General features: G+C 47.8%; 1 protein-coding gene across 1 annotated transcript; it reads left to right on the plus strand.

The window, feature by feature from the left end:
• Nucleotides 1-224: 224 nt before the first annotated feature.
• On the plus strand, nucleotides 225-1,343 carry LOC135812874 (uncharacterized). The gene is made up of 2 exons (XM_065326092.1): nucleotides 225-348; nucleotides 400-1,343. The coding sequence occupies exons 1-2, from the start codon at nucleotides 225-227 to the stop codon at nucleotides 1,341-1,343; spliced, it is 1,068 nt and encodes a 355-aa protein (XP_065182164.1).
• Nucleotides 1,344-15,272: the final 13,929 nt, after the last annotated feature.

A 15,272-nucleotide genomic window follows, 5' to 3' on the forward strand; every position in this document is an offset into this window, starting at 1 on the left:
ACCCCCATGCGTCCACCCGCAAAGCTAAGTACCTATGGGTTAGGCCAATAGCAGAGGCTCCCACCCCGCGGGGCTGGGGGAGGGGGCTCTCGGGTCGTATTTGCATTAGCCCCACAGCATGGGGGCGAACCTCGGCCAAACCAGTACCGGAACGCCCCGCCGAGGTCAGGGGGGAGATCTTCCACTAGCATAACCCACGGGTCCCCTGCTTACAATCCGCAGCCATGCCGCTGGGCCAGTGCGTTCCGGGAAGCGGGCCGCTGTTCGGCGACCCGGCGCAGCACGCATACACCGCAGCTTGGCCGCCGTGCCACCCTGCCTGTTTAGGGAACATGCTCGTGTGCGGAGGTATGCGTGTGTGCGTTTGTGTTGCATGCGCCTGTGCCTGTGTCCTCCTAGGCTCGCTAGCCACCGCTCTCTCAGCGCGAGCAGAGCACCTGATTGCCAACTCAGTAGCCACTGGCACACAGCGCACGTACGCCCCAGGCTGGCGTGCATTCTTGGAGTTCATGGGTCGCATGCGCCGCGACGCACATCACCCAGATCAGAACGACGTCCTGCTGTTCGCTGCCGCAATGTCTCACTCAGTCAGCGCCAGCACTCTGAGAGTCTACCTGGCCGCGATCAAATACCACCTCCTCCGCATGGGAGGCCCGGTCGGGGTTACATCCTCTAACCGCGTCACAGCCCTGCTCAAGGGCTTGGAGAGGGAGAGAGCGTCACTTCCCAGGCATCCGTCAGCACGCCCTCAGCGCCAAGCGATCACCGTCCACCAGTTGAAGGCTCTCCGCCAGTTCTTGGATCGGACCTTGTACTCCCCGGCAGACAGACTAATGCTATGGGCTGCTCTGACGACAGCCTTCCACGGCCTGCTGCGTGTGAGTGAGTACACGTCGCCGTCACCACACGGTCCCGGCGGCCTCAAGACACTGAGGTGCGAACACCTCCGCCTAGCCCAGCAGGAGGCCTCTCTGCAGCTCCAGAGGACGAAGACGTCTCAATTAACAACAGGCGGGGAGGTAGCGCTGCATCGCTACGCTGACCCCGCACTATGTCCCGTCCGAGCCCTGCAGGCTTACGTTCGGTCCAGCAAATGGAGCAATGACAAGCAACCCCTATTCAAGTTTCAGGATGGTCGCCAGCTCACGCCGAACGACATCAATGCTGTCCCACTTAAAGTGCTAGGTCCAAGCATCAGCAGCCATTCCTTACGCGCCGGGGGAGCCACACACATGGCGGATCGAGGCGCACCGGAGTATGCCCTGATGGCTGCAGGCCGCTGGTCCAGCGGGGCATATCGCACGTACATTCGCAGGCCCGCAGGCATGCCACAGCACTACTAGAGCCTGCGTGTCGCAAGCAACTCGGTACCTTTATTGGAGGCACGGGTGCTGCCAATGGGCGCCGCATAGTGCACGCACATCGGCACCATTGAACTTTTCAAGTGTACTAAGATTTAGTGTTCCGCTGCCATAGCAACCTAGTAGTACACGTAGCCGTTCCGACAGCGCAGGACCCCGCGGGTCGCTTCTGCTGTCCTTGCCTCTCTGATGCGTGATATATGTACATCATTTATAATCATGACCTCATACTGAGTACATGTACGTCATACTTGATTACCGATCACAGGCTCATGATTATTCATGCTGGAATAAACGCTTTCGACACCCCACAAACTCGTCTCTCTTGTGTGGCATGAGGGTTAAATGTTGGTTTGCGTTGCGCAAACCGTAGTTAACCTACATGTCACAGAGCCGCATCTCCTGCATGGAGATGCCGTCTGCGGACACGCCAAAACCGGCTAAGTCTCATACGAGCTCCGCTAAAGTCGTACGCACTGCCGGGCTCCCGCGTGGGGCCCCACGCAAGCATTTGCAACCGCGACGCGCGTACGGCATGCCGTATAAGCCACCTATCAGCCTTGGGTGCAAGCTCACCCAAGGCCACCCTCGCAAGGCAGGAACAAGTAAAGACATTCACCAGTTGTTTGTTGTGCCTGCCCGCCGCAGAAATTGTTTCCCACCAGGGAGTCGTAAAATACCGGTATTTTACGACTCCCTGTTTCCCACCCTCCCGCACCATTTAAAAGGCAGGAGGCACGGGTGCTGCCAATGGGCGCCGCATAGTGCACGCACATCGGCACCATTGAACTATTCATGTGTACTAAGATTTAGTGTTCCGCTGCCATAGCAACCTAGTAGTACATGTAGCCGTTCCGACGGCGCAGGACCCCGCGGGTCGCTTCTGCTGTCCTTGCCTTTCTGATGCGTGATATGTGTACATCATTTATATTATAATCATGACCTCATACTGAGTACATGTACGTCATACTTGATTACCGATCACAGGCTCATGATTATTCATGCTGGAATAAACGCTTGCGACACCCCACAGGCTCGTCTCTCTTGTGTGGCATGAGGGTTAATTCCAATTTTATGCGATTCGTATGCAATTTGCCTCGAATTATGCGATTATTCGATTTTGGTAGGAATTATGCGAAAAAATATGCTAGCGTAATCTGTCAAGGCCTAGGAATACTCATGTAACATTTTGTTGTACTTATGGCCACTTGCAAGTACGATAAAGGCACAAATTTCCGAACTTTGAGGCGTCATAAGTACAACAAAGTGAATAAGTATCCCGGCATCCCAAAGCATAATATGAGGATTTTTGCGAGCATAATGCGAGAATCCATGAAAGCATAATTCCATGATTTCGCGAGCATAATCCGCTGGAGCCTAACCCAGGACACTTGCTTACCGGTTTGTTACCCCATGCAATGTACCCAGGACACTTGCCGGTATGTTACCTCCATGCAATGTACCCAGAACACTTGCTTACCGGTATGTTACCCCTCCCATGCAATGTACCCAAGACACTTGCTTACCGGTATGTTACCCCCATGCAATGTACCCAGGACACTTGCTTACCGGTATATTACCCCTATGCAATGTACCCAGGACACTTGCTTACCGGTATGTTACCCCATGAAATGTACCCAGTCAAAGTTACTCTCATCAACAGACTGAACAAACAGTGTCACAACACTGTGTTGCTATCCAAATACATAAAGTCGCAAAATGACATGATTTTGGGATGTGCCACAATTCCCGTATTGGTAGTTCAGCCCCCACCCTACAGAAGTCACTGACGTCTCTGGTTGAACAGCAAGGTGACGAGATGATTATTCTTGTCAGTTGTGTGTGCACTGTCTACCTGTACAACATCTCGTCACCTTTGGTGGACTGTCAGTCATAACTCGTAGTTTATTGGCCCTTGCCCATTCTTTTGTTATATCCTGGTTTCCGATTCACTGTGGTTTTCTGTATTTCCCAGACGCTGGAACGCCTGTGCAGGTGGTCTCGCCATCAGCATTCAAAAACAAGATAAACGAACACTAAATAGAACGTGAGTGACGGGTATACATGTAGAGGTGTGAGACTGAACAAGAATACATTTCAAAAGGCATACCTGTTCCACAAACAACTAACAGATCGGTACCCAGCCAGCAGAGACATTCCGGCAAAAGCTCTTAATTGCAAGTGATCAGATAAAGATAGCAATACTGCTTGTATCTATGATAATGTTTGAAGGGTAGGTTTAACCAACATGCATGCATCAGCAGATAGTTCATAACGCGCATATCTAACATTAATAATATCCACCAGGAAGGCAAGAGCAAGAACCAACACCCGTAGCCACCGCCACTTCACGCATATCTGCAAATAAAAGCTTGGTGAAAGAAGATCCTATTGGGACACATTTCGCATAAGATGCAACTCCAGCAAAGAAACTGTCGTCGTAGGAGCTTCGGTTTGCTATTTCCTTTTCACTGCAAATGTGAGGAGCAACTGTGTAGCAATACTCGAGTTTGACTGTAGGTGGTGAAATGATCATTGCTCCTACAGCATTCGAAAGTTCATCTATAGGGAAAACTTTGGAAAATTTTCTACAAAGATCGAAAGGATCCGATGCACGACGGTGACGCCTCCTGCTCAGACGGTCTCTCAAACTTTGTATCCCCAATTCCAACCTTCGCGCGAGTTCCTCAGTCTTGGAAGCGTTGCGTTGCGATCCATGGCCATATACACCTTGCATAGAATGATCCTTAGCGACGGCCTTGAGTTTGTGGTTGTCGGCGTAGACAATGACTGCACAGCAGAATGCCATCAATATGATGGCAGACACGGGCACCTTCATCTCGTAAACCACGGTGACTATAGCATACAAGAACAAAAAGACATAAGATAGGGTTGAAGTATTGTACCTGTCACATAACGCCTCGGATTGTGTAGGCAGGACAAGAAAATCCGATAATTCAGTGAAGTGGTGTAAATTGAATTTAAATACAAGCTCACACAATCACCAAATCCATACGTGGGCAATTTCCACGCTCTTGGGAAGCCTGGTCTTGAGAAAGGGAACTCAATGAGCCACCACTCGCCGCCATGGAATACACTGACCCAGCGCTCCAAGCCAGGTAAAGCGCACCAGCGCTGGGCCAACGATCAACATCGATCTCCATCCACCATTTCACTCCTGTTGAGGGTAACGAACTCAAAAAATCGTAGAGACTCCCGGGAACCTACTGATACGCCAATGATGGTGCAACTACTTTTTGTAGACTTGAGAGGGCACTGAGTAGTTGCATACAAAGTTCAAAGTTGTACAGTTACCTGTGACTTGTATTCCTGCAGAGCGCAGGCCTCAGGGCCAACAATGTACACATTGAAGTATAATTTGTATGCAACTTGTGTGCGATGCCCTACCAAGTCTAGTGGCGCGTTATTTGGCATAGGCTGTGTTTACATGAGAAATTTCAACCCGGGTCGAGTTCAGCCCTGGTTGAAAGTCTGTACGATAGACAAAAGAGGTGAGCGTTTACATGAAGACAGTTGATCCGGGTCCAATACTGATATGCCGCCAAAAGTCCACTTCTACAGTTCCGTATAGTCACGTGAATCCTTTCGCGCGAAATTTGCATGTACAGTACTGTTCAAACCTGGCGCGAGATACGCACAGAAGTACGTTTGTACGATTTTCTTGACCCGGGTTGATTTCAACCCTCCCCCCTTTTTTTTTTTTTTTTTACGGGCAAAATAACACATTTTGTGAAGAATCAACACATATATAAAAACGAATCAGCATATACAGTATTTACAGAGTCTGTCACTCAGTAGGATCACTGCACTGTGCAGGTTCACTGGATGCGTGCCTCCGCCGCCACTAGCACAGCAGGGGACTCAGGCATGGCAGGAGCAAACATGCTCCTTGAGCCACGCAGGCACATAGCACCACAACGCACCAGGGCAAACCCAAGGCGGCAGCGCAGCAAGGAGATAACCTGCCCGTATGGCTCCTTACTCTTCTCAGCCAGGAGAGAGGCGATCCGCGTGAAAAGAGCATTGGCATGCTTGCCATAGCCACCAGAGGCAGAGAGCACAACGGGCACGAAGGAGGCATGCTCAACTTCACGTACTCGCTCCTCGTACTTCCGGCGCTTTTCCTGTTCATGGCGTCTGTAGCTAGCAGCGAGGGAGGTGGCACGATTCGAAGACGCAAAAGGGTTGAACACCCGTACATCAATAAAGATGCGCTCGAATCGGCCACCCCACACACCACTAGCCGCAACGTCCAGCCGAGCTTGCTCCTCCGTGACAGCTGTGCGATGGCGGAAGGCCTCTCCGGTGACGGGCTGGAGGTGGGGTTCCACTGTCACGTTGTGAGCGACCTGCCTCAGAGCTCTGGCGGTGATGTCCCTCACCTCGTTGTGTCGCAGCGTCGGGAAGCCACCAAACGGGCACGACAGGGCGTGACTCACATTCAGCGGCTTACTGCACACGCAGAGGCTTGGGAGCCGAGGAGGTGTCCAGCCGTACCGGAGGCACAGGCCATCCCGGAAATCTCCCTTGCTGAGTGTGAAACCATGGCGGCTGAGGGGGCGGCAGGTCAGCCAGCTGGATGCACCCTTTTCTGAGGCCAGGTCGAGAACAGGGGCCAGCTCCCGGTGATCCGAGCGAAGAGCGTCAGCCATAGACTTGAACGCGCTCCGCTTCTCGGCCCGAACCGTCGCCTTGACCGTCCGGAGCTGAGTCAGAGAGTCGCCAAGAGACGACTCCTGCTCCAGCAGGCGAGACACGAGGCTAGCCGTGATCCTTCGGGATGAGGTGTACTGTTCAGCCACTGAACAAGGGTCTGCCATATCCAGTCCCCCAAGCCGGCAAGGCAGAGAGAGTAGGGAGCGAACAGTTGTCCCAGGTGGAGCCTGACCCGTGATGGCCGGGATGAGCCGACCGCTGATTGCGTGTTCCAGCGGTTCAAGCAAGGATGGCGGGATGGAGGAGGTCCGGCAGAGGAAGGACCACTTGTTTTGCAGGCCCTGTGTGAAGGCGGAGTAGGCGGCCTGTGGCTGCGATGCAGCGATGGTCGTGAGCTGCGCAACTTCCTCACACCAGGTGGCGACCTTGGACTGGACAAATTGTTCTATAAACTCATCCGTGCCCAAAGGTGCACCAAGGTGGCGGCAACCATCACACGTGACCTGCACACCGGTCCCCTCGAACATCTCGATAGCAGCTGCGTACCTGGAGGGCTTGACCAGGAGGAGTGACTTCTGGGCATTGCAGTGGTAGCCATACCCAGGACCGTGGCTGACGAGATTGTCCCACCATTGGCGAACAGGCGTTAGCTTGCCACCGGCTGCAGCATCGTCCGCATACCAGCCCTGTTTCGCACCAGGCACTGCAACTTTTTTGATGAGCGGGAGGACTCCAAGCGCATATACGGGCATGGCCAGAGGGTCACCCTGAGTGGTACCCTCGCACGATAGCAAGCACTCTCCATCAACGAATAGGCGGGATGGTTGGCGGTAGGTGTTGATTACAACCCTCTCCTTGGGGGGAGGGTTGAAATCAACCCGGGGCGAAATTTCGACCCGGGTCAAGCCCAATGCGTCATGTAAACGCGCCATTCATTTTGTGCACATGGCGGGTTGAAATCTGACCCGGGTCGAACTCAACCCGGGTTCAAACGCTTCCTGTAAACACAGCCATATAGTCTATTTGAACCTGATTAGCCTTGCCAACAGGTGACGTAAACAGGGACAATCTCTGAGCGCAGATTTCCCGGAACCAACAGTTCGTGTGCTATAACTCCGGAACCGCTTTTACTGTCCGTTTGGTTCAAGGCGACAGCCGAGAGTTTGTCAACCTACGTTATTGCATTATACATGTAATGATCTGCTTTGATAGTAGTGACTGCTAATAATTGCCGGGGTTTGACTTTGGATTTTTCTTCAATCATTTTTCCGATCACATTATCATGGATTTTCAACGAGAGAGCTTGGAAGCTCAGGGCCCTACGCTATGCTTTTTTGCCTTGATGACCTAGACAAAAAAAAGCAAAGGGATGTTATAAATTCTTTAAAAAATTCCTTTTTTTTTAAGACATAACCTGGGATTCGAACCCGCACTATCGCGCGCCCTGCATGCATCCCCCGATACACTTCGCATACATACTAATTCTTCCAAGTTTCACATTGTGATCTTGCATTTGAAAGTCCTATTTGAATATGCATTGTGGCCAGCCGTCTTTGATGGCACGGTACGGTAGGGGATAGGTACGGGACAGGTACGATCGAGGGTAATACGACACCGACTCCCGTACCGTACCGTACCATCAAACACAGCTGGCCACACACAGCTGCCTGAAATATTTAGAAAAGCGATCCTGTCAGCTTTTCTATTATTGTGTTCACATGGCAAGAAAAACGACATCGCTATGCTACGTAAGTTTCTACGTAAGGTGCTCGGTATTTCACTTAGGCTACGTAAGTCTCTACGTAAGGTGCTCGGTATTAGATCTACCAACGGGTGGTAGCCGCGTGCTGTGCACGTGCACGGCAGACATTGTGTTGCAGTGCAGTCCGTGTTCGGATGTGCATGCGCGAGGAACTTCCTCCTTTGGAACTGCTTCTTGTATGAGCTGTTTCGGATATTTCGTCTCCTGGCCTGGCTTATTTCGTTTCGTCGCTGCTGAGACTTCCTTTCGCGGAATATTACTCAATGACAGGTGACTTGACCAGTTCCCTTTGATTCTTTTGCTTGTGTTGACTCTTTCATTTACGAAAAGTGTGCTCATTTTGGGCGGAATGCAATAAATATTGGAAAAGCTGACAGGATCTCTTTTCTAATTTAGCTTTTCCGCTGCCGAGGCCTCCTTTTACGGAATACTCGATGACAGGTGATCTCTGAGTTGACCGGTTTCCTTCGATTCATTTGCTTATGCTCACCCTTTCATTTACGGAGACAGGTGCTGATTTTATTCGGATTTAGATCCATTTTTATCTCTTTGCCCTTGTCTACAGTGTGCGAAGAACGAGAGTTCACCTTCTTGACGGTAAGGCTTATGTTAGATGTGTTGTCGAAATACTCATATTCATTGTGCATTGGTACGTTACAAGTAAGGCACTGGTCAGTGGCATACTATCGTTGGCAGTTCCCAATCTGGACGGAAAGGTTCAAGGACCCATTGACCGAAAATCTCCATTGTGGAGAGGTTCAGTAAACTTGTTTGCTTCGTACGAAACAAGTCAACGGGTGCAGTCTCGTCTCGTGAAGATCTCGTACTTGTATGATTGGATTTGTTTACTCCAGTCTGGTCTGTTTTATTTATTATTTGTGAGTTCCGCCGAGATTGCACTGCCCCAAATGAAGTTTCGTGCCGCGAAAGCAAGAATTACGATCTGCAATCTGTTTGTAGTACTGTACCTGCAAGAATGGGCTGTACATGTATCGTACTTTCTCTGTTGCTGTTTCAGTTGCCGTCATGTTGCTAAAGAAACGTTCAGTAGAGAGGTTCTGCAAAACGAAAATTCGAACGAAGTTTCGCGACAGTCCTTGCGAAAGTGTGTACGAATTTTTGCACGAACTTTGCGTTCTGCACATTTTCGTAGTTTGCGCAGGCCAAGTGCACGTACGCCATGACCCAATGATCTCACGAAAGTGTGTACGACTGTTCATTTCGCGTTCCCTGCAAGTTTCGCGTCCAAAGTTAGTTGCGAAAGTTCGTGCGAAGTTTCGCACTTCATGGCGTGGAACGAAAGTTTGTACGCATTTTCGTTTTGCAGAACCTCTCTAGTGACTCATTTGTTTCATACGAGACAAGTCAATGAGTCGCTGTGGCTTAGAATCTTTCGCTGTAGAAGAAATCTATTCGTATGTCTATTAGAAATAATTGTATTCACTGGTTATAAAAATAGGTTAAGACAAACTCACAGAATAAATAACATCGGTCCCTTGGTGTTCGTCCTAAAGAGGTTCGACTGGATATCATTTATACTCACGAAAAGATGTGTAAGATTTTATTATTATGGAGTGCCTTGTTTATCTCTCAGTACCTCCAACCATAGTTTTGCCCCTTTTATCCTCAGGATCAGTGTAGTTGTTGGAACGAGGTGTCGGACTCAGCAATGTATTTGTTTACATTTTAATACATATTTATTGTTCCTCCTTTGCTGTGTTGTTTTAGAAAATCGAGGACTAACAGTTTGAAGTCATTGAACTGCTTCCAAAAGTTGTATCAACATCAACAGGGTTACGATTTCAGTGCAATATGATGCAGGATGACCTTATCACGATAACCCATGATTTTAAACCATTATAAACACAGAATCAACAAAAACGTGACACGCACCTGGTTACATTTCTCAAATAAATCTGATCGAGGGTGGGGAAATCTGAAATATCTGAAAGGCAAGACAATTTTATGACAGAGTCATGAAATTCTGCTACAGCAACATGCACAGAATGACCTCCGTATAAAAAAAAGTATCACCACATTCCACCACTACTCACATGTTTCCCCGCAGAAGAACATGCTAGTGCCATATTCTGCAAGAAAAGGCTTGCACATCAATGCGTATAATACGGTATTGATATGATGTGAAGGCCATCATTTACATATTGATATAGGGCATTCCATTGATTGGGCAATTGGTGACAGAAAAAACAAAAGAAATTATAGCAATAAAAACTGCTTTATGGCAGTTTTCTAAAAAAAAGTTATTGTGTTCTAGTCCGTGGACCCCGTCTAAAAAGTAAGAAATTAACGAAATGTGATAGCTGAAAATTAAAATTTCACACAAAACCTCACAATAATCACACACAGAATGAAAAGCTACATTGTACATGTAGAAGACCTTTTCCCCTCGTGATCCTCTTTCCTATTCATGCATGTTGCCAATTGTTGGTGCAGTACAAGTTTAGTGTTGAAAGCAGCATTTCAAGTGTTGTGATTATTGTGAGGTTTTGTGTGAAATTTTAATTTTCAGCTATCACATTTCGTTAATTTCTTACTTTTTAGACGGGGTCCACGGACTAGAACACAATAACTTTTTTTAGAAAACTGCCATAAAGCAGTTTTTATTGCTATAATTCAAATAGGGCTTTCGCACGCAAGATAATAACGTAAAGCAACTTGGAAGAATGGGTATGAATGCGAAGTGTATGGGGGAATGCATGTAGGGCGATAGTGCGGGTTCGAATCCCAGGATATGCCTTAAAAAAAAGGAGAATTGAAAAATTTATAACATCCTATGCTTTTTTGTCGTCAGATACGGATAGCGCCAGGCGTGACACAAACAAACACACAAACAAACACCAAATTAAAGCTGTGTGGACCCTGGCTAGCGCCAGACGTTACTGAAGTAACGTCTTCTGCATAGCTACGGGAATAAAGTTCTTTGACTAGTAGCAGTAGTAGTAAGTAGCAAGAGTACATAAACCAAAGTGTGCAACTGCGCATATCAGATCTGAAACATCGCAGTTCGTGCACTACGTCACCCTGATGAGGCCAGCCAAGCCGCGACGGCGTGCAGCTCAAATTTTCATGTTTCATAGCCCGGAAATCAGCCAAGTATGCTTGATTTTAGACGTCCAGTTTCAGGATTTCGGTGTTTTGTGTAACTGTGTACGCTGCGTACATCCACCAACAAGTAAAGTCACCAGGCTATCCGTATCAAAAAACCGAAATCAGGACAAACACTCAGTGACCTGCACCACCGCGACTGGATACGCAACTTGTCACCATACTTGTGGCTTACCATGCCGGCAGAAATGACGTACGGCACGAATTCGCTCCCACAGGAACCATCCCGAGTTGCACACTCTGGTTTATGTACTCTTGGTAGTAGTAGTAGTTGTAGCTTTTTTTGAATTCTTCATTCCGACACCCATTATCAACCTGACTGACTTGACTCTACACGCGACCAAAAATTATTTTACTCGAAATGTCCAGAAATAGCAATTTACCACGTAGTACGAGGTGATTTGGCTTTTTTAACATGATTGTAAAATGACATTTTTTCAGTCACTTCTAGACAAGCTACGTCCAAATGATTTGTTGCAAGTGGAAGTGCTATCCTTCATGCCCATTGTGTCCAAAAATGGGAGTGATCCCACTTTGGAAAGTGTCTTCATGTCCTACTTTCATAATATTCTCAGGATTCAAATCATTGGTGCGTCATTTCTTAACAAATTAATTTTGTAAAATGGCATCACAAACTGGGATATTCGGTCATCAATGTTCTGAAGTTGATAGATATCACTTCAAGGATTGCTAGTGGATGAAAATTAATCTGTGAACAGAGGAGTGAACTGCATTGTATGCTGCAAAAGCCGTGTTTTTGGATTTGTAACTAGTGGCTGTATTATACGGTGGAATTGGATAGATAGCATAGCATCGCAGCCATGTTTTTATTTTCACAGAGTGTATTCCGTGACCTTCTGACTACTGTTCTTCATTACTGTCTAAAGCGAGGGCAAGACGGCCTGACGTCGTCCAAAGGCCCTGCGGAAGCAATTCACTGCCCTCCTCGTCCATTCAGGGGCTCATTTTACACATTTTAAACAAAAGGGCAAAGCACCCACCACTAGTTATACCGACGTGGCAGGGAGAATTAAATTATATGCACCAAATTTTCCGGTCGATGTTGATCTACGATAAACTGGCTCTCATTTGCCACCACCCATGTTTCGACATCCGGAGCAGAGAAACAGCCGTAAGAAAAGAATATTTTATACATTTACGAAGTAGTGGTTGCGACTTCGGCGATGATTTGTAAGAAAGGTTTGCTCCCCACACCGGAGCTCGCGCTATTCCGCCGACTTTACTTGACACTTGACTGACTCACGACTGCCATCCAGAGCACACGAGAAGTCCATTGAACGTTCGACTCCGCAAACCTGCAAGAAAGCACCACTCCCTGCTCAATACACAGTGTTTCGGGGAATTCACCCCTCATCAGTTGAGCTTAAGTAGGCTGAGGAAGATTGTGCCTGACGAGCACCACTTATATAGTGCTCTCCAGGCACAAAAATCACCAAGGATACAAACCTACAGAGCGACAAACACCTCGTGACCACCAGATAGTAGCGTGAGTCAGTGTCGCTCCTGGAGCATACAGGACTGTAGAAGTGAACTTTCGGCGGCATATCAGTATTTGACCCGGGTCAACTGTCTTCATGTAAACGCTCACCTCGTTTGTCTATCGTACAGACTTTCAACCCGGGCTGAGCTTGACCCGGGTTGAAATTTCTCATGTAAACACAGCCTCAGAGTTTCATGGCAAAAACCCATCAAACATCATCTCATGATCATGATTGTAGCCGATTGTTGCCAAAACTTGGAATTTTCCGATATTATCCACTACCGAACTCGTTATGCCGCTCAAACCTGACATAATGCTCGTTTTGTTCTTTTCTAATGCTCCATAATGCTCTCCTGCTCTATTGCTGAATATAATGCCTGCATTATCCGCTGGACCCTATTTGTAAGCTGGTTGGCTTTAGTAGTATGTTGCATCTGATAATAGCCTGCGATTGAAATTGATTGTGTTCTTATTTGCGAGCAACCAGGGCCTTGGAAACAACCGTTGATAGAAGCCAATTTTGTCTATGCAATGACCACCAGTCCCGTTATATGGTAGGTATGTTGAATTTCATTTAAATGACACAAATTTAACATGGTAATAACAAAAATATTGGATGTGACTGAAAGACCTCCTCGAAGCTACCAGTGGCGCCTAAGCTTCTTGTTTTAGTTTCTGTTCCTCCAACGAAATCTCCTTACGGTAAGAAGCCTCTGGGTCATCCTAAGGCTGTGTTTACATGAAGCGTTTCAACCCGGGTTGAGTTCGACCCGGGTCAGATTTCAACCCCCCATGTGCACAAAGTGAATGTCGCGTTTACATGACGCATTGCGCTTGACCCGGGTTGAAATTTCGCCCCGGGTTGATTTCAACCCTCCCCCCAAGGGGAGGGTTGAACTCAACCCGGGTCAAGAAAATCGTACAAACGTACTTCTGTGCGTATCTCGCGCCAGGTTTGAACAGCACTTGCACTGCAGATGCAAATTTCGCGCGAACGGATTCACGTGACCATACAGGACTGTTGAAGTGGACTTTTGGCGGCATATCAGTATTTGACCTGGGTCAACTGTCTTCATGTAAACGCTCACCTCTTTTGTTTGTCGTACAGACTTTCAACCCGGGCTGTACTCGACCCGGGTTGAAATTTCTCATGTAAACACAGCCTTATAAAGTTGTTATCATTATTATCAAGACATGAAGCCCCAAGTAGTGAATTTCATTGACACGACCTTTGCCCTGTTTTCATATTACGTTCAGCGTGTTCGGTCATGGAGCTTCTCTGCATATTGCAGATAAATGCACGAGAATTGATAATTCGCATTCTACCAATCTCATTGTTCCATAATCATTACTAATACATGCTGCAATTATTATATTGCAATAGTACCGACTACTTACTTGAACACGAAAGACTCGGATGGGTGACGATCACAAAAGAACCAGTCTTGATGATCGAGAAGAGGTAGTGAACTGGAACAAACAAGCAGCGCAATAACTTGCACTAGAGTTGGGGAACAATGGCAACGCAAGCTTACTCGACAGGCTTGTGGACAACAAAAATGTGCTTTAAATGCAGCACACTTCTTGAAATGCGCTACTGTACCAGCCGGGGTGCACAAGGTTGTGATTACATGAGGCGTTTCAACCCGGGTTGATTTCGGCCCGGGTCAGATTTCAACCCGCCGTATGCACAAAATGAATGGCGCGTTTACATGACGCATTGCGCTTGACCCGGGTTGAAATTTCGCCCCGGAATTCGTACAAACGTACTTCTGTACAATCGTACAAACGTACTTCTGTGGGTATTTCGCGAAAGGTTTGAACAGCACTGCAGATGCAAATTTCGCGCGAACGGATTCAAGTGACTATACAGGACTGTAGAAGTGGACTTTTGGCGGCATATCAGTATTTGACGCGGGTCAACTGTCTTCATGTTAACGCTCACCGCTTTTGTTTGTCGTACAGACTTTCAACCCGGGCTGAACTCGACCCGGGTTGAAATTTCTCATGTAAACACAGCCTCAGGCTGTGTTTACATGAAGCGTTTCAACCCGGGTTGAGTTCGACCCAGGTCAGATTTCAACCCGCCATGTGCACAAAGTGAATGGCGCGTTTACATGACGCATTGCGCTTGACCCGGGTTGATTTTAACCCTCCCCCAGGGGAGGGTTGAAATAAAAAAAAATAAAAAAAGAGGAGGGTTGAAATCAACCCGGGTCAAAAAATCGTACAAACGTACTTCTGTGCGTATCTCGCGCTAGATTTGAATAGCACTGCAGATGCAAATTTCGCGCGAACGGATTCACGTGACTATACAGTGGCGGTTGCTGAGGCGGGCATTCGCATTTGACACCATTTGCCTCTGGTTTTGTCTGTGTTGGCTTCGTCTGTGCTCTTTTCATCCTACTACTAGTAGTTTTCAGTCCGCTATTGGGCGGCTGCACTCCAAAAAAAATACAGGACTGTAGAAGTGGACTTTTGGCGGCATATCAGTATTTGACCCGGGTCAACTGTCTTCATGTAAACGCTCACCTCTTTTGTTTGTCGTACAGACTTTCAACCTGGGCTGAACTCGACCCGGGTTGAAATTTCTCATGTAAACACAGCCTCAGAGTTTCATGGCAAAAACCCATCAAACATCAACTCATGATCATGATTGCAGCCGATTGTTGCCAAAACTTGGAATTTTCCGACATTATCCACTACCGAACTCGTTATGCCGAACTCGTTATGCCGCTCAAACCTGACATAATGCTCGCTTTGTTCTTTTCTAATGCTCCATAATGCTCTCGTGCTCGGATAGTCGTTTAATGCTGAATATAATGCCTGCATTATCCGCTGGACC

This window comes from Sycon ciliatum, chromosome 3 (assembly GCF_964019385.1).
Source record: "Sycon ciliatum chromosome 3, ocSycCili1.1, whole genome shotgun sequence".
NCBI lineage: Eukaryota > Metazoa > Porifera > Calcarea > Leucosolenida > Sycettidae > Sycon > Sycon ciliatum.

Bases quoted from the DNA above. Each gene is read 5' to 3' on its own strand.
- LOC135812874 (XM_065326092.1), top strand. From the start codon at position 225: ATGCCGCTGGGCCAGTGCGTTCCGGGAAGCGGGCCGCTGTTCGGCGAC. The intron at 349-399 runs GTATGCGTGTGT...GTGTCCTCCTAG, and splicing joins GAACATGCTCGTGTGCGGAG to GCTCGCTAGCCACCGCTCTC.